This window comes from Topomyia yanbarensis, chromosome 3, assembly GCF_030247195.1.
Source record: "Topomyia yanbarensis strain Yona2022 chromosome 3, ASM3024719v1, whole genome shotgun sequence".
Classification (NCBI taxonomy): domain Eukaryota; kingdom Metazoa; phylum Arthropoda; class Insecta; order Diptera; family Culicidae; genus Topomyia; species Topomyia yanbarensis.
The window spans coordinates 124791351-124809922 of NC_080672.1; the positions used below are offsets into that span (position 1 = coordinate 124791351).

An 18572-nucleotide genomic window follows, 5' to 3' on the forward strand; every position below is an offset into this window, starting at 1 on the left:
TGATTGTTTTAAACAATTTTCTCCTTAGTGCAGAAAAAATAGTTTTTACCTAAATTATTCTGCAGTAAGGAGAGATATAGCATAGTCCTAGATGTTCTTATATATTTTGATATGCTGCATTCATGTAATATTCATATTTTCAACAAAATTGTTTAACCCTTGTGAAGGCAAGCTAAAATCCTAACGTTAAAGGGCAAGCCGGGCCTCTCAGGCCCGTCTAAATTCAAGCTCCTTTTTGCCGTTCTCATATAGAAAGGTTATGCAATCGGTCGAAATTTCGACTTTTTAACCGAGACCCGCAGGGCCAAATCTCTTATACCATTCGACTCAGTTCGTCGAAATCGTAAAATGTCTGTATGTGTGTGTATGTATGTATGTATGTATGGATGTATGTATGTGGCAAACAATCTCAGCGATTTTTCTCTGAGGTGGCTCGACCGATTTGTACAAATTTAGTCTCAAATGAAAGGTGCAGCCTTCCCATCGGTCGCTATTGATTTTTTTATTGATCCGTTTTTCGGTTCTGGAGTTACGTGTTGAAGAGTACAATCACACAGCAAATTTCCATAGAAGCTGATACCACCATGATGTCCAAATGATGCAATATATCTATTAAAATATGTGCAACATTACTTGGCTTTGCATGTCTAGATCATTATTGTCCCACCGAAGGCACTTCGACCACATTGGCCAGCTATGGAGGTTCTTGATGCCCCGGGGGAACTTACCAAGTTCCTAAGATAATGTCTTACCTATTTCTCAGCGAATTCTTTACCGATTTTTACAAACTTGGTTTCAAATGAAAGGTACAGCATTTTCATTTGCTGCTGTTGAATTTCTAATTGATCCGACTGCCGGTTCCGGAATTACAAGATGATGAGTACGAACACGCAGCAAATCCCGATTTCAGCGTATAAGGCGATGGATGTAAAAAGGTCAATTTTTTTTCCAAAGGGTGAGTACTCGGAAGATCACGTCACTGAGCTCCATTTCGTTTGAACACGACCAATAAATGTTTCTGGGTTGCTATTAATTTCTTCTGATGCATAACCGGAGTACATATTCATATTTTGCTGCATCAGATTCATCGTCGGAAGCAATATCATTCACACCTTCTTCCTCGCTTTGCAAATCAGTTTCGAAATCGTCTTCTGTTGAATTTGCTCGAATTTCGTCCATTATTTCAGATTCTTTGAGACGATTGAAAACATGGGCATATCGTCTTATAGCCATTTAAATTTGTTGTTGCTTTTAGATCCTACAATTTGAATAATTACGACAACTATAACACAAAGAATAGACAACAAAAATAGACAATAACGACAGAGTTAGGTTATGTTGTATCCAAATAATTGTCAAGTAGACCACATTGATGAAATAAAAGTATTAACCCAAAAAATATGCCACACGTCATTATCGTATGCTATTTTTACATTTCTTATAAATGAAATTCATAGAATTCGCTCAAACTTTTAAGATTTTTTTCTTATAAGAAAAGGTAAAATCAATCAAAACATGAAAAAAATTCCTGCTAATATGAAGATGAACTCATCAAAATGTTTTTGCCTTTCTCAATAGAAAGGTATTGCAATTGCTCTGAAAACCGACTTTTTAACGGAGGCACGGAGGGCCGAGTGACATATACCATTCGATTCAGTTCGTCGAGTTCGGCAAATGTCTGTGTGTGTGTGTATGTATGTGTGTATGTATGTATGTGTGTGTGTATGTGTGTGTGTATGTGACCAAAAATGTCACTCATTTTTCTCAGAGATGGCTGAATCGATTTTGACAAACTTAGTCTCAAATGAAAGGTGCAACGTTCCCATAGGCTGCTATTGAATTTCTAATGGATCCGACTTCCGGTTCCGGAATTACAGGGTGATAAGTACGAACACGTAGAAAATGTCGATTTTAATAAATTCTGCAATGAATGTATAAAGGTGAAAAATTTTCCAAAATGTGACCACAACTGCTTCTATTTGTAGTATTAGGTCACTAACATCCATTCAAAGTCTATTTGGCCACATTGGCTACCATCCTCGGTTCCGGAAGCCCCGGCGGAAGTATCTAAATTCAGAATAACAGTCACATCGGTTTCTCGGAGATGGCTAGACCGATTCGACTAAACTTGGCCTCAAATGAAAGGTATTGCGTCCCCGTAAATGGCTATTTAATTTCATCCCGATCCGACTTCCGGTTCCGGAGTTACAGGTTGTGGCGTGCGATCACATAGCAAATTGTGATTCAAACCGATACTCCGATGAAAGCAAAAAAGGTAAAAATTTCGCTAAAATGTCTCTCAAACAACTTAAATTTGCTGTTCTAGGTCACCGACGGCCAACCAAACTTTCGTTGACTACATTGACCACCATAGACGGTTCCGGAAGTGCCCGGGAAAAGCGGCCATCTTTCAAAATTTACGAACTCACATCAGTTTCCCGGAAATGGTTGGGCCAATTTTCACAAACTTAGTCCCAAATGATAGCTATAATATCCCCATAGATGTCTATAAAATTTCGTACGGATCGCTTATATGGTTCCGGAAATATAGACTAAACCGTCCGGTCGCATATGAAATTCCCATATAAGCCGGAACTCAAATTTTTTTTCAAAGGGGGGACCTCATGAAATTTCAGAAATCGAATTCGTATTTTTGATGCCAAACATCTTTAAAATGCATGAAACGTCGAGATTTTATGTTATCTCGAAATTTTTTTTTTTATAAAAATCGACTTTTTGGGACTTTGCCGATTTCGCACCTTTTTTTAGTTCTATATTACCGTGGCTGTTTTTTCTTTTTCAAAATTTTAGAACTCGAATAATGATTTATTTTCCTGTATATAGTTGTCATGTGATGTATAATAATAAAATGTAATATATGCATTTAAAAGCTTTTAATGAATATAAACAACGCACACATTCTCGTGATTCATGATTGAGAAAGGCACAATTGCACCGCTAGGTGGATTAAAATAGGTTTTTTTTAGGTAAATATTAATGTATAAAACCAGTGGTATTCCTAGTAAATATTGCATGCACACCGGGCCTGCCAGGCCCGGCTTGCCTTTTTGTGCATGTAAAAAATTCAAACATAGCTGCGCATCACTCCATAGATGAAAATTTCACAATTCTTTATTTTTGTTATAGATTTCAAAGCTACTTATCAAAATTTCCATGCCCGAGCTTATACTGCATACACATTTTTTTGTAACTAAAAAATTGTAACGTGCCGGGCCTCTGAGACCCGGTTGCCTTTTTGAGGGTTAAAATGGCATTACCAACAACTTTGCTGAAGGGACCAAGTTTATCATTATTTTTGAAGGGTTAATTCCCCAGAAGTAACTTTATGAGAATTAATCACTAAAAATTTTTATATCAAAGTATGCGCTGTTTTATGTTCTCGAAAACTTCTCGAAGTTGTCAAATTTTCAAAGTTAAGGATTTCTAAGCTATGTGATCTTGAATGTTGAAAAAGTTTTCGAACATTTATCGCACTTTAAAAGTTCAAATTCTTTGACTTCATTGACTTATCATACAAGAATGTAATCTATAGAGGTTTGAAAACTGTTCCATGTGGATTCTTCTTGTTTGTAGATTGGAATGGCCTTTGCTAGACTACTTATGTGTCTGAATTTTCATTAATTTATCAAACTCGTATTAAATTTCAGCATTTTCGAAAAATCAATGATTTTCATCAACCCCTTCCCCCCACCCAAACCAAATTTCTGGCTACGCCACGGTAAAGTTTGAAATAAATCGGTTAAGTAATTTTTGAATAGCAGTTAACACCGCAAATCATGTTTTTTTCAGAGACGTTCTATAAAAAGCTTCGTCACCGAGTCGCATGTCGAACTTTTTGCCTTGAAAGATTACAAATTGTTATTGAAATGATTTATTGTATTGTACAAAAGTCTTAATCAATTCGCTTTCCCCCAAATTTCCAAAAAAGAAATTCACGAAAAAATGTTTTTTTTTTCGCGCTGAAACCCTTAACCCCCCTTTAGAATCATTTGCTTACTATTTTTTTTATATATTATGAGCTGCCCTTTCGAAATATTTGTCATGATTTAAATTCTACCCAGCCCACCTAATTACAGTACCCTTTGACCAAGACGGTAATTATCATGGATATCGTCAAATTTTAAAAACTATGATTTCTTGGATGCATTTACACGTGTGTTCTATAATGGTTTGGTACATACGGCAAAGCCATTGTAATGCGCTTTTGCCGTATTACTGAAACCTCAGCTCGTCGAGCTAGGTGGCCGCTGACCTGTCGTCAGAAGCGGTGGTTTCATGCAAACAAACTTGCGATTCACTCGTTTGCTTAGGTTACTCAATCATTGGGGATATGAATTAAAGCGATATCGGGCAGCACCCGACTTGAAGCGATGTGGCGTAACCACGCTAGCTGTTAATTTTATTTACCTATTTAGGTTTTTGCTGAAGGTATAAAGTTGAGCAGATAAAAATTCTGTATTCGTTTGACATTTATAATTTTTTGGGCGCTAAAATATACATAAACTTTTGTGTCGATTTTGTTGGCTATTTTCGGCAAATTTAAGACTAAGAGAAGTGAACGCAATGAAAGTGGCAGAATATTCATAAATACCTACATAAATATACACAAACATAACATCTGTATGCTATTCAAGTTTATTAATCAATTATAATACCTTTGAAAATTTATGGTTCACCGGACGAAGCTAATCCTATATAACACAAAGTGCCTTTCAGTTCCAATAGAAATTCTATCTCATAGGATGCATATATTGAAGCCCTACCCGGACCATATTTTCACAGCAGGTCCTCTTTCCGGTATACAAAACAAACCCATCAGTTGATATCTTAATTCGAACATTTCCGGAAAAGTCCGCTTAGAAAAGTTTCTCTGCTGTCCACCCCACCAGTCAGTCAGTCAGTCAGTCAGTCAGCCAGAGTGGGTAGAAAGATAACCTGAAACTTGTTTCAATTTGGAACTTCCGCCGCACCTGGTATCCCTCTCCCGATCATCGTCCTTGTGTAGGAGAAAAAAAACTTTTAAATGAGCTTTTAAACTTGATTGATTTGAACTTGGTCCGCAATCGCCATTGTGGTGTCGAGACATCGAGCGAGGAGTCTGCATCAAATGAACCGTTCATCCGGAAATACCAGTCTTGCCCATTTCATTCGGGCACCGCAGCCCCAAAAACATCGCCGATTTTGAGAACGAACTGGAAATGCTAACGGTCCTTTATCACGTTCACCGATGACAATTCTTCCATCGTCTTTTTTTTGTTTTTAGCTCGTCGTTATCTACTAGTGGAATAGATTTTGGAGCCCAGTCAAGTTTTCATTCATTAGAAAGTACTTGAAAGTAATTGGTTTTAGCCAAGGATAGCCTTCGACCGGTCCCGTGCGGATTCCGCCAACAACATGACATTCGTTGGAAAAAATTAGGCATGTTTTGTTCGTTTTGGGTTATTTGTTAAGGCCTTCAGTACGTTTTTCGAAATCGGCGTGCGTCGTCATATTATATTCGTCGAGCACCGAGATCAATTTTATTTTTGAATCCCAAAATTTTAGTGAAAATTTGACTTCTTTTGCAAGATTTAGGTTTTGCTGGTCATTGCAAATAATTACCAGTTCCATTTTTATAACAAGGATGTAAGTAATTAAAATAATGTAATGAATTAAAATATCGCCCGATATATAAAAATAATACCGCGGCAATAACCATCAGTGACCATTCCTCATACATCCTCTTTTCACTCTTCTTATGTCTCTCTCACTCTTCGTGTTCGTGGTAACTGTAACGACTCTCATCTATTTTGCTATTTATTTATCCATTTCTAAGTTGTGTCAGATACTTTCTCTATCCATTTCTAAGTAGTGTTATTTTAATTTAATATTTGCGATGTAGTTGTGTAGGGTTCAGAAGAAAACACTATTTTTAACTGCTATTTTCCTAAAAGTACTTTTTTCATTTTCGTACACAACAGAGTCACCCACGAAAACAAATTTAATATTACATCCTACTTGGCAAAGACAGTATTTGTAGTCCTGCGAAAATTTGCAAAATGTTTGCATTGTGAGAAAATTTTAACTAACTAATATTCAAGCCCCCAGAAGGGATATCCCATCGACTGAGCCGTAGCGTGGTCTTCTGGTTCCCTTGACGGAGACTCAATTTTGCGCCCCATGCGCCATTTGTCTAGGCTAGCAGCATTTTCAGCGAATATGAAATTCTGCATTTGTAAGACAATCTAACCAAAAAGTAACCTATATTCCAATGTTCCTGAAAGACATAATGTTTTAAGAATGGAATTTTTTAGCCCATTTCGGGCAAAGCCATCAGTATGACACACCAACAGAACACTATAGTGTTGTGAATTTTTAAATATAAGTTCACTGCAGATTTGTCTTTAATATCATTCGAAGTTAGATGTTTGAAGGCGATTAACGTAGTATTTTTTGTGAGACTTTAGGGAATCCGTTGACCCTAAGTATTTAAAGGTGACGGACGGAGGATTGTTCCGGAAGACTGTATGTGTATATCAGTTTACGGAGCTGACGTTTTTTAAGGAATTCGACCCGCCTCTGCGGTTCAACCCTTCAGTAGCAGTTATATTTGTTTCCGACAATTGGAAACTCGTAAAAGTATCGATAGAGCGATTTCTAAAAGATTCGACTGAAGTTCCTTCGTAATTACTGCCGCGCATTTCATGAAAGCATCGAAAAAAGTCTCTATGCTAAATTTCAGCTCAATCAAACAAAGTGCGAATATTTTCACCCGTGAAAAAAAAAACACGAAGAACTCTTTGGATATTCAAAAATCAAATTCGTAGTTTTGATGAAAAATGGCTTAGATGGTCATAAAACGTCAAGATTTAGTGTCATCTCGAAACTTTTTATGTGGACAACCTTACCTCACTTGACTTAGGAGTATGACTCTAATTATCTCCATGTGGGGGTATCTTGCACTGCTCCGAAAACTTTAGGCAGGTGAGATTATAAAGGTATAAATTTTTCTGTTAAGAGGCCGTCAAATATACCAGCTCGAGGAAGCTCTGATACAAAGTCTTAGTAATAAGAGATAAAACAAGGAACGCTTCTAGGTACTCTAAAAGTTTCATGTCATTTCAACCAGAGATTCAACTTAGTGCACGTGTTGATCACTGGCAACTTTGTGATATTGCAGAACACTTGCTTTTTTAGCGGGCTGATAGGACTACAGCTTATAGCTTAGTGGATCTCGGTCCGTCCCGTGAGACAAAATTTGCAATATCGGACGAATTAGCAACTGTCTGCCAAGTAAACACCGGTCCTCGGGAGGAGGACCTAATTTTGCACCTGTTGGTCTTGAAGTGTGCAACGTCAAGTCCTCTATTTTGTCAAGTCCAATGTATCAACGCGAGTTAAATCGTCAGTGATGCAATTAAAATTTCGCATTGTTTCCGCTTCTGTCTTGTTCCTGTTCTCCTTTTAGGTCCCGTAGGTCTGATTGCGGATCAATCGACTATTAACTAATTTAGAGAGCGCTGATAATCGTATTGTCCACGAATACTAATTTCCCTACAACTATGTATTCTCTCAGTTATTATTCCTGTTCTAGTGTGTATTCATAATTGTTTTGTTTGATAATCCGAAATAATTTGAAATTTTAATTGTTACAACAGGTCACAGAGAACAGACATCTAGTTTCGAACAAACATGTAAAAAATACTTATTTTGTTATTTGAACAAATATTTACTAACGAGCACTTGGATACCAATTCAGTAAAACTCACGCACTAAACGGAATGACGACAGGACTACCTTTGGTGGTTCCCATTACCTTTGGATGTGTCTTCTACTCAACTTGTACGCTCAGTCTGTTCTCTGTGTCGGAAGTGATATTGTTTCTCAGTTTTGCGCGACCCAAGGGAAACTTGGCCTTAATCCCACTGCTCTGTCATCGAATGTTACGTGCTATTCGTTTTAGAATATTGTTTGTTTGGGATTCATTCATAAACAATGTCTTGCAGAAAAAAATGTCTAAAAATCATTGTTGTTTTTATTAACCCCGCTAGTACGTCTCAAATTTTTAGTTTTTCTCTCGGTAATTCATGGCTTTTCTCCAACTGTCAATACGCGACATCATTTATGAACGGTCCTTAATAATATCTTTAAAGGAGACAATCAAACGAAAAATAGGATTGACAGGATTTATGTGCATTTGAGCACCTTGTGTCACATCTTCATGTTTGTTACACATACTAAGAATGCCAAATCATATGATGTGATGGCCGGAAGACCACTCCCACCCTTCCTCCCGCTTTCTTTTTTAGTTCGATTTTTAAACAATAATTTAGTGTGTGCTTGGGAGTGGCACCCCTGTCATGACTTATTTTATGATTTACCCTCACTTATTTTATAAAAAAGATTACCATTTAAGCGCCCCCTAAGCTTGGTGCCCTTAACGGGGGCCAACACTGAAAAAAATGTTGGGTTATTTTTCACAAAAAACAAAAATTTATACTACAATTTTAAATTGCAAAAAACCTATTTTTTCTTATTTTTTTATTTTGTCAACAAAAACCTATAGTAAAAAGAAACATTTTGAATGTGATTGCATGATGGAGAACTTACCGGTAAAAGAGTTTTTCCAACAATAACTTTATACATGTTTTTAAATTTCATACTAATTGACATACATAACTATAATTTTATTTCAGAATATTTCTTATTTTTCTTATTTTAAATCTTACAAAAATCTTACAAAATACAGTAATTTTCGGGATATTTGGAATTTTGTTCCCGCAAAACCAATTATAATATGCCATTTTTAAAGTTATTCGACAATCAACTACAATCTAATCATGCAATCACATTCAAAATGTTTCTTTTCTTTCTAAGTTTTTGTTGAGAAATAAAAAAAATTAAAAAAAGAGTTTTCTTGCAATTTAAATTTTTAACATAAATTTTTGTTTTCGTGAAAAATTATGCAACATTTTTTCAGTGTATATTTTTTTTCGTACAGAAGTATTCATCCCCTGTAACTCGTTCTCAGATAGTTTTGCTATTTTTAATACAGTAATAGCACAAAAACTTTGAAATTAATGCTCGTGGTAACGTCTAAGACCTTTTAAAAAATTTCTCTTGACGAATTTCGCGCAAATTCGAACAAATGTTGGCAGCACCCTATCAGATTTTAATGAAACTTTTTGTACATGAAGACTTTGTCACAGAAAGCCACTTTGCATACTTTGTTTTTCCAAAAATGATCTAGACTAAAAATGACTATAGTCAAAAAATGACAAATACTATTAAAAAAAGTGATTTTCACAAAATTAGTCAAATTTTTGAATAAAAATATTGAAAAAATTCTTCATCGACTCCTACACTGAAACAAATCGATTTAAAAAATTTAAAGTCGATTTACTAAAAACCCCCATCTTTGATTTGGATGAAAATTTGTTCCAAGATAGGAAATTATGTTCTCTACCTACCGTCAAAAATTAAAGTACTTTCAAGAAAAAAAAGTTATTTTAAAAAAACTTTTCCTTGTCCAAACTGATTTTTTCCCAGTGTATTTTTATTGTAAACTAAACCAACGAAAGTCATAATCATCTCAGAATCCGATTTCCCAACAGCTAGTTGCCTGATACATGCAAAAAGTATCACTAACGAATTTTTCATAACAAACTTGAATGTAAACTTTCAAATGAGCACAACAATTATTTAATTCATTTAATTTATTTAATAGGCTTCTACTTTTACAGCTTTTTGATTAATTAGCACGATGACGAAATAAATCGACACAAAATGACCTCCACTGCGAGCCATGTCCAACAACACAGACCAGTGGTCGTAACAAAATTGAGCTTGACCAGGTGCGGAGTATGAAAAAACTGCACACTTAAAAAAGGCCCATAAGCTCTCTCTCTGTCTCCTCGATGCATTACTATCCAAGCGTAATGCAATAACCATCTTAAAATAATTGTCTGTCAGAGATTCTTTAGCACTGATACACGCAATATGCTTGATGATGTGTGCAATCCGTCAAACCCCTCAACTTAGGGGGAATGCAAGGTAGGCCTTTCTTAAAACAAAAACCGATTTAATCCACCTAGCAGTGAGATGAGACATTTCTTACACATTTCACTATTAAATTAGTTTGCAGAACTCACGAGAAGTAGGCACCCAACTAGGGGTTTTGCGTTGCGTTGCGTTGCGTTGCGTTGTGACGATGATTTTGGCGGATTGCACACTGACTTCATCATGTTTGACTGCTGATTATCTAATAAGAGTTGCTTAGGAAGTGGTAAGTAGGAATTCATACCAATCCGACCCATATTAAAACCTCAACAGCATGATAGCCATCATTGCCGGCCGCCCCCATCTCCATCGTTCACGGGGAAGGATAAAGGATAAGGTAGACAGGAAGTGTTGATGCTCCACCTACTTAACGGAAGGACGACGATTCATCAGACTCTTCCATAGGTGTCGCGGAGTTGGTGGTTTGGAAGGGTATCAGGTCTAGGATTCGCTCCAAGCAAACGATGCGACCTGTAAAGCATATTTTATTAGGTAGTTGTTTAGTTAGTCTTCGAGTGCACGATCACTCGAAAAAGAGATGATCTTGTTTAGTTTTTGGTTATTTTTAAACTCTGGGCAGCCGGCTACCGAGAGTATACTATGTTCCCTAAACAAAAACAATTTGAACTCCACACAGCCGATCGTGGGAGTATTGCCTGGAAAAGCTAATCTTATCTGCGTAATGGGCCGGATCACTATTTATTGCAACAGTATTTGGACAGAACTCGCTACTTCTTCTCTACGATATATTTATTGGCTTGAAAACTACCAAGTGACAGCATATTATACTGGCAAAAATAGCGCGAGATGTTATAAATCAAGGAAAGTATTTCTTATTTTCCATATCGGATTGTTTGTGGAATACAAGTATACGAGCGATAATACCGAACACTGAAGGGAAATATAAAGGATTGTTAATCTGATGCACGGGCTTGTTAGCAATAACGGAGCTTTAAATTAGGTTCATAAAAACAGACGCGGCGAATTTTCAATACGTATTGAGCCGTGTTCATAGATACTAGTCAGATTAGTCGTATTGGGGCTAATTTCCGATCAACTATTCATTTTTACGGCAATGTTTTCTCGACTAGATCTGTTCGCACCCTCTCATTCTGTTCGCACCCTCTCATTCTGCGGTCTAAGGACCAAATGTCATCAATAGACTTAGAATCGCGTGGAGGCATGAGATAGGAAACTTGTAAGAATTTTGCTATCCCACCGTTTGACTACCAGAATGGATGGGAGAACAGTAATACTAGCAAATACCGACTACCATAAGAGCGGTGCAAATTTGAACGAGTGACGTAGAGTACTGCACTGAAAAAAGGACCAGGAGTGCGATTTTACGAAGTTTTAGCTTCCGATGGCCCTACATTTTCTGACAAAGTGAAGTTCTTGAATGTTGAGATTTTTATTACTGTTTAGAAAAGCAAAAGTATCATAAAGCTAGTGTCAGGCCTTCATGAGACCTCAAGAAGTCACTTTTGGAGGTATTCGTAAATGTAGATTTGTCGGTAGACGGTTCCAAATATAATAGAAAAATACCTAATTTAACACAACTACAGATCACTTGCAACATAAAAAGCTTTTTGTGAAATTCGACAGCTCCATCTTAGGCCAATTCAATAAATTTCCTGCATGAAAGTTTCCATTTTTTAAAAACGGTTTTTAAGCCAAAGCTTTGGAAGTTAAACCTTGGCGTGGAAGTGCCGGTATATTAATATATTCTGTTACTTAGTGTAGAATTAGATTTCGTCATTTACGGCTAATATACAACCGCCAGAAGAAACTTAAAACGTTGGTACACAATCAAGAAAGGCGAATCAGAAAAGGTATATGTCAGTGATTCACTAAATACAGACTGGAAAGAGGGTAATATGGAAAACCTTAAGGTCCGCCCAGATTAAGTCTTCGGTACGGAACAAAACCTCGGCCTAGGAACTCCTAGCATGTTGTTAGTCGCCTCTTACGACATGGGAGCAGTTCCCAGAGGTTCTATTCTTGGTTGAAATAGTGCAAAAAGATTTCAGCCCGCCGGACACCACACGGCTTGAGAAGTAGGCACCCAACTAGGGGTGGGATGAAAACAGTTCCTAATCTTGCACGAATAAAATCTCGAATAAACTAAATAAATTATAGAAATCAACAAAACGACCGAAATAAAAAAGTAAAGCAAAAAATGAAACAATAGGTTTTTAAATTTATAAAATGAGTAGAAAAATTAATGGAAATCAAAATTATACACTCACAAAAACGCGACGCGAGACAGGACACAACACTTATTGTCCTTACTAACTTTAAAAAAGGATTAAAAATTACCTTTTTGTCGACCGGTTTCGGGCTCGATGTTGCCCATCTACAGGACGATGTCCGACTGATTACTGGATTACACATACAATCATACTGCGTGTAGTACTCGTCGAGAAGAGAGTTAAAAAAACACAAAAATTCACTGAATTTTCAGGTTTGTCAAGTGGAAAAGGGGTGATGATATTGGCGCGTCGTCCTCGTTCATAAGCACGTGTTCAGCATTGGCTATGTACATTGATTCCCATGCGTTCAGGTGTGCAGCTTTCCGTACAGTTTTCACGAGTTTCGCACTGTCCCAGTCTATGGTGTGATTGTGGGCTATAGTGTGTACTGCCACACTGGAGTCGTTGCCTCTTTCGTGGTCGACAGCATGCTTATGTTCTCGAATGCGGACTTTGAACTTTCGGCGAGTTTGTCCAATATATACTGCGGGGCAATCTTTACAGGGGATTTGGTAGATCCCCGATTTTTGATCGGTTGGAACCTTGTCTTTTAGATTACACAAGAGGTCTTTCAAGGTGTTACCACTTTTGTATGCGACTTGGTAACCATGCTGTTTTAGGACGGTTTGGACAGGGTTAGTAATTTTGGGGTAAAACGGCAAGCAGATTCTCCGTTCCTGTTTTTTATCCGGCTCTAACGTTGTCGCGTTTTGTCTGTGCTTTTTCCTTTTGTGTTTTCTTAGAATTTTGTCCACAAATCTTTTTTCATACCCGTTCAATACAGCAGCTTTGTATATTTTTTCCCGCTCGGCCTGGAATTCTTCATTTTCCATCGGTACATTGAATAGACGGTGGGCCATGGAATGGAAGGCTGCTTGTTTTTGAGCGCCGAAATGGTTAGAGTCGGAAGTTATGTATCTGTCTGTGGATGTCGCTTTTCGGTAGATCCCGAATTTTAGCTTGTTGTCCGCTTTCCTGGTTATCATCAGGTCTAGGAATGGCAATTTCCCTTCTATTTCCTTCTCTACCGTAAACTTTATTGTACTGTGACGGGAGTTCAATAGGTCAAGGGTCTGCGTTAGGTAGCGTTCTTTCACGGCTGCGAAAATGTCGTCCACGTAGCGTCTCCAAACTCGAGGGAAGAGCTTTTCTTTGCCTAAAGCTAACTCGAAATCGCTCAGGAAAACGTCTGCTAGTAGAGGCGAAAGCTTGTTGCCCATGCTAAGACCAAACGTTTGCTTGTAGAACTTCCCTCTAAACGTGAAAAAGTTCTGCTTCATGCAACACTCTGCCACTGTCTGGAGCGAAACCGCGTGTTACCTTATCAGGTCGAAGCTTACCTTTCAGTGGCAGAGTGTTGCATGAAGCAGAACTTTTTCACGTTTAGAGGGAAGTTCTACAAGCAAACGTTTGGTCTTAGCATGGGCAACAAGCTTTCGCCTCTACTAGCAGACGTTTTCCTGAGCGATTTCGAGTTAGCTTTAGGCAAAGAAAAGCTCTTCCCTCGAGTTTGGAGACGCTACGTGGACGACATTTTCGCAGCCGTGAAAGAACGCTACCTAACGCAGACCCTTGACCTATTGAACTCCCGTCACAGTACAATAAAGTTTACGGTAGAGAAGGAAATAGAAGGGAAATTGCCATTCCTAGACCTGATGATAACCAGGAAAGCGGACAACAAGCTAAAATTCGGGATCTACCGAAAAGCGACATCCACAGACAGATACATAACTTCCGACTCTAACCATTTCGGCGCTCAAAAACAAGCAGCCTTCCATTCCATGGCCCACCGTCTATTCAATGTACCGATGGAAAATGAAGAATTCCAGGCCGAGCGGGAAAAAATATACAAAGCTGCTGTATTGAACGGGTATGAAAAAAGATTTGTGGACAAAATTCTAAGAAAACACAAAAGGAAAAAGCACAGACAAAACGCGACAACGTTAGAGCCGGATAAAAAACAGGAACGGAGAATCTGCTTGCCGTTTTACCCCAAAATTACTAACCCTGTCCAAACCGTCCTAAAACAGCATGGTTACCAAGTCGCATACAAAAGTGGTAACACCTTGAAAGACCTCTTGTGTAATCTAAAAGACAAGGTTCCAACCGATCAAAAATCGGGGATCTACCAAATCCCCTGTAAAGATTGCCCCGCAGTATATATTGGACAAACTCGCCGAAAGTTCAAAGTCCGCATTCGAGAACATAAGCATGCTGTCGACCACGAAAGAGGCAACGACTCCAGTGTGGCAGTACACACTATAGCCCACAATCACACCATAGACTGGGACAGTGCGAAACTCGTGAAAACTGTACGGAAAGCTGCACACCTGAACGCATGGGAATCAATGTACATAGCCAATGCTGAACACGTGCTTATGAACGAGGACGACGCGCCAATATCATCACCCCTTTTCCACTTGACAAACCTGAAAATTCAGTGAATTTTTGTGTTTTTTTAACTCTCTTCTCGACGAGTACTACACGCAGTATGATTGTATGTGTAATCCAGTAATCAGTCGGACATCGTCCTGTAGATGGGCAACATCGAGCCCGAAACCGGTCGACAAAAAGGTAATTTTTAATCCTTTTTTAAAGTTAGTAAGGACAATAAGTGTTGTGTCCTGTCTCGCGTCGCGTTTTTGTGAGTGTGAATCGAGTCCTTACGTTGGCACAACCCCCCAAAAACAAGATCAAAATTATAATATACACGAATCAAATTAGATTAGGTTATAACATAAAAATTGAGATTATATTTAGAAATAGTTATAAGATTAATAGAATAAATTGACTCATACTAACAAATTGAATGAAATAAAACGAATGACTGAACATGAAATGCATAAAATTAAAGATATGAATAAAATGAGTCAAATGAATCAAATGAATCAGATGAATCAAATGAAGCAAATAAATCAAATGAATCAAATGAATCAAATGAATCAAAGGAATCAAATGAATCAAATGAATCAAATGAATCAAATGAATCAAATGAATCAAATGAATCACATGAATCAAATGAATCAAATGAATCAAATGAATCAAATGAATTAAATGAATCAAATGAATCAAATGAATCCTATGAAACAAATGAATCAAATGAATCAAATGAATTAAATGAATCAAGTGAATCAAATGAATCAAATGAATCAAATCAATCAAATGAATCAAATGAATCAAATGAATCAAATGAATCAAATGAATCAAATGAATCAAATGAATCAAATGAATCAAATGAATCAAATGAATCAAATGAATCAAATTGTAACGGACTTACTTTCTAGCATCACAAATTATTCCCACAAAACCAATCCCTACATGCACCAATGTGAATCCTTCTCAGGTCACAGGTCATAAAAACCGAATTTAACATATCCTTTAGTCAGGCCACTTGAAACGAGGCCACACTCATATTTTCCCACAGATCGTAAATTACTTGAACGAACCTTTTCAAATCCAACTTGCATAACCAGATGGGCGCATTCAAGTTAAACCATTCTGGTTCGCACCACTTGTTATAGCAACATTCTCACTAGGTCATTATTATGCTGAGGCGACAAATAAACAGCCTTGCGTAACCAAACAAGCACCGATAGCAACCGATGCACCCATACTTATTCATTGATTTGTTTTCCCTTTTTTACGCTACCCGTACATAATTATGTACTTTGAAATTGTAACTGACTCCTCCCATTTTGATGTACATAGAATAGTTTAAGTCAGGTTAGCTAGGTTAGCTCGTAAGATTTTAAAATGGAATAAAACACATTATGTTAAACAACCAACAAGTGTACAGGCTAAAAGTCTAAAAGTAATATCACGTATCCAAAAAAATGAATCAAATGAATCAAATGAATCATATGAATCAAATGAATCAAATGAATCATATGAATCAAATGAATCAAATGAATCAAATGAATCAAATGAATCAAATGAATCAAATGAATCAAAGGAATCAAAGGAATCAAATGAATCAAATGAATCAAATGAATCAAATGAATCAAATGAATCAAATGAATCAAAGGAATCAAAGGAATCAAATGAATCAAATGAATCAAATGAATCAAATGAATCAAATGAATCAAATGAATCAAATAAATCAAATGAATCACACGAATCAAATGAATCACACGAATCACATAAATCAAATTAATCATATTGATTAAATGAATCAATTGAATTAAATGAATCAAATTGATTTAATTCATCCAGTGAATACAATGAATCAAATTAATGAAATGGATCAAATGAATAAAAACAATGGATGAACAAAATGAATAAAGTAAAAAATAAATGAAATGCATAAATAAAACAAACGAATCAAATAAACAAAATGAGCTGAAGTGATAAAATGAATAAAAAGAAGAAAATGAGCAGAATTAAATGCATTGAAAAATTGAACGATGGTAAGAGGTTATAAATTAATATAAAGAAATAAATTGAATCTAATAAATTATTTGGATGAAATGATTAAAGCTGAAAAAGTAGTCAGATTATTAAAATGAAGAAACTGAACAAAATGAATAAACTGGAAAAAATGAATAAAATGCATACAATGAAAACAATGAATGATATGAGTAAAATGCACAAAAAGAATAAACTGATCAGAGTGAATCCAAAGAATGAAACGAATAACATAAGTAAAATGAACGCAGATGAACAAAACGAATAAAAAGATGCGGAATGAAATAATTAATTAAAATGAAATGGTCATATATTTGAAGCTAAAATCATTTTTGAATAAAGAAAATGAATAAACCGAATTTGAGAACCATTGCATCAAAAAGTTTTGAAATGTTTTTGAAAATCCCATCTTCTGAGAAAAGGCTAATAAATATGCAATGGACTTTCTAGGGCTTCCATCTTTTTTGGTTTTATTCTTTTTGTTTTCATGCATCCTTACTTGACGAATTCAAAGTTTACTTTTTGGTCACATATTCCCGAAAAAAAATTTATGTACAGAATAGATTTTATTGGTCCAGTATTTTAACGCGCAATTGAATATAGTAAAATGAGACAAGGTCACATGTGCTTTCAAGCCCCTTAAACAGAGAACGACAAGGAGAATGCGATTCGTGAATGAGACAGGTAGATATTTCAAAGTTTTTATTTGCATTGAAGTAAATAGTGTGAAATGTCTAGGTTATGTCAATAGTATAAATGCCGTGCATTCAGTTGATTGCAATGCAGTCTCTTTCCATTCATCCTTATAGCTTTCATATTGTTTCGTTCGGAATTCTCGTGCAGGAAATATGGATAAATAAGACCTATACAGACCAATACTGTGAAAAAGAAATAATTCAAACTACTCAGTATATCCAAATATGGACGACGATAAGTTAGAAGACACATTGTAGTGCCATCCCCCATCGAGAGTGGGTACTTTGGGAGACTTCTTTTTCTGGATCTAATTTGTGGATATTTTTGATATTTGATCCGTTTTTTCTCATGAAAGTTCGTACCAATACAACGAATGTGCAGCTGATACAACTCATGGTTCATTCGCCTGCGCAACGTTCCGTCTTCCATCTGCACGCCACCATAGATGGTACGTAACACCTTTCGTTCGAAAACTCCAAGGGTGCGTTGGTCCTCCACGAGCATAGTCCAGGTCTCGTGGCCGTAGAGGACCACCGATCTAATCAGCGTCTTGAAGATAATCAACTTCGTGCGCCGGCGAATTTTGTTCGACCGGAGCGTCCTCTGGAGTCCAAAGTAGGCACGATTTCCCGCTAAGGACCGTCTCTGAATGTCTCTGCTGTTATTATTGTCGTCGGTTACCAGTGAGCCCAAATACATGAATTCGTCGACCATCTCGATTTCGTCACCGTCAATCCGAACTCGGGTGGGAGGTTCACACCGTCGTCTCTAGAACTTCTTCCTCTCATGTATTTTGTCTTCGAAACGTTGATGGCAATTCCAATCGTGCTGGCTTCAGCTTTCAGTCTTTGAGCAAATGTTTCATTTAAAATTCAATAGAGATACGAATAGTTTAAATATCGCTCGTGGAATGACTCTTTTGAAAATTTCAAACTTTCATATTACCCAGTTAAGCCAAATATTTTTCTTATATAGCCATGAATTTCCTTAATTATAGTGTAGATACAGGCTTTAAATACAATTGAATTAAAGTTGAGTTGATGTAGCAGCAGACAAAAAATGGTTTTGTTTTCTAAAACCTTCTCAATTACAATTAATAAACATTTTAGATTGGCAGAAGATCTTATCACACAACTTAGAAATGGATACAGAAATAGCTAG

At 36.7% G+C, this 18572-nt stretch overlaps 2 protein-coding genes across 2 annotated transcripts; one reads left to right on the top strand and one right to left on the bottom strand.

Annotated features, from left to right (window-relative positions):
• Positions 1-12508: 12508 nt before the first annotated feature.
• On the bottom strand, positions 12509-13531 carry LOC131687192 (uncharacterized). Its single transcript, XM_058971244.1, has one exon. It carries the CDS (start codon positions 13529-13531, stop codon positions 12509-12511), a length of 1023 nt encoding a protein of 340 aa, XP_058827227.1.
• A 201-nt stretch (positions 13532-13732) lies between these two features.
• On the top strand, positions 13733-14755 carry LOC131687193 (uncharacterized). The gene has a single exon (XM_058971245.1). It carries the CDS (start codon positions 13733-13735, stop codon positions 14753-14755), a length of 1023 nt encoding a protein of 340 aa, XP_058827228.1.
• Positions 14756-18572: the final 3817 nt, after the last annotated feature.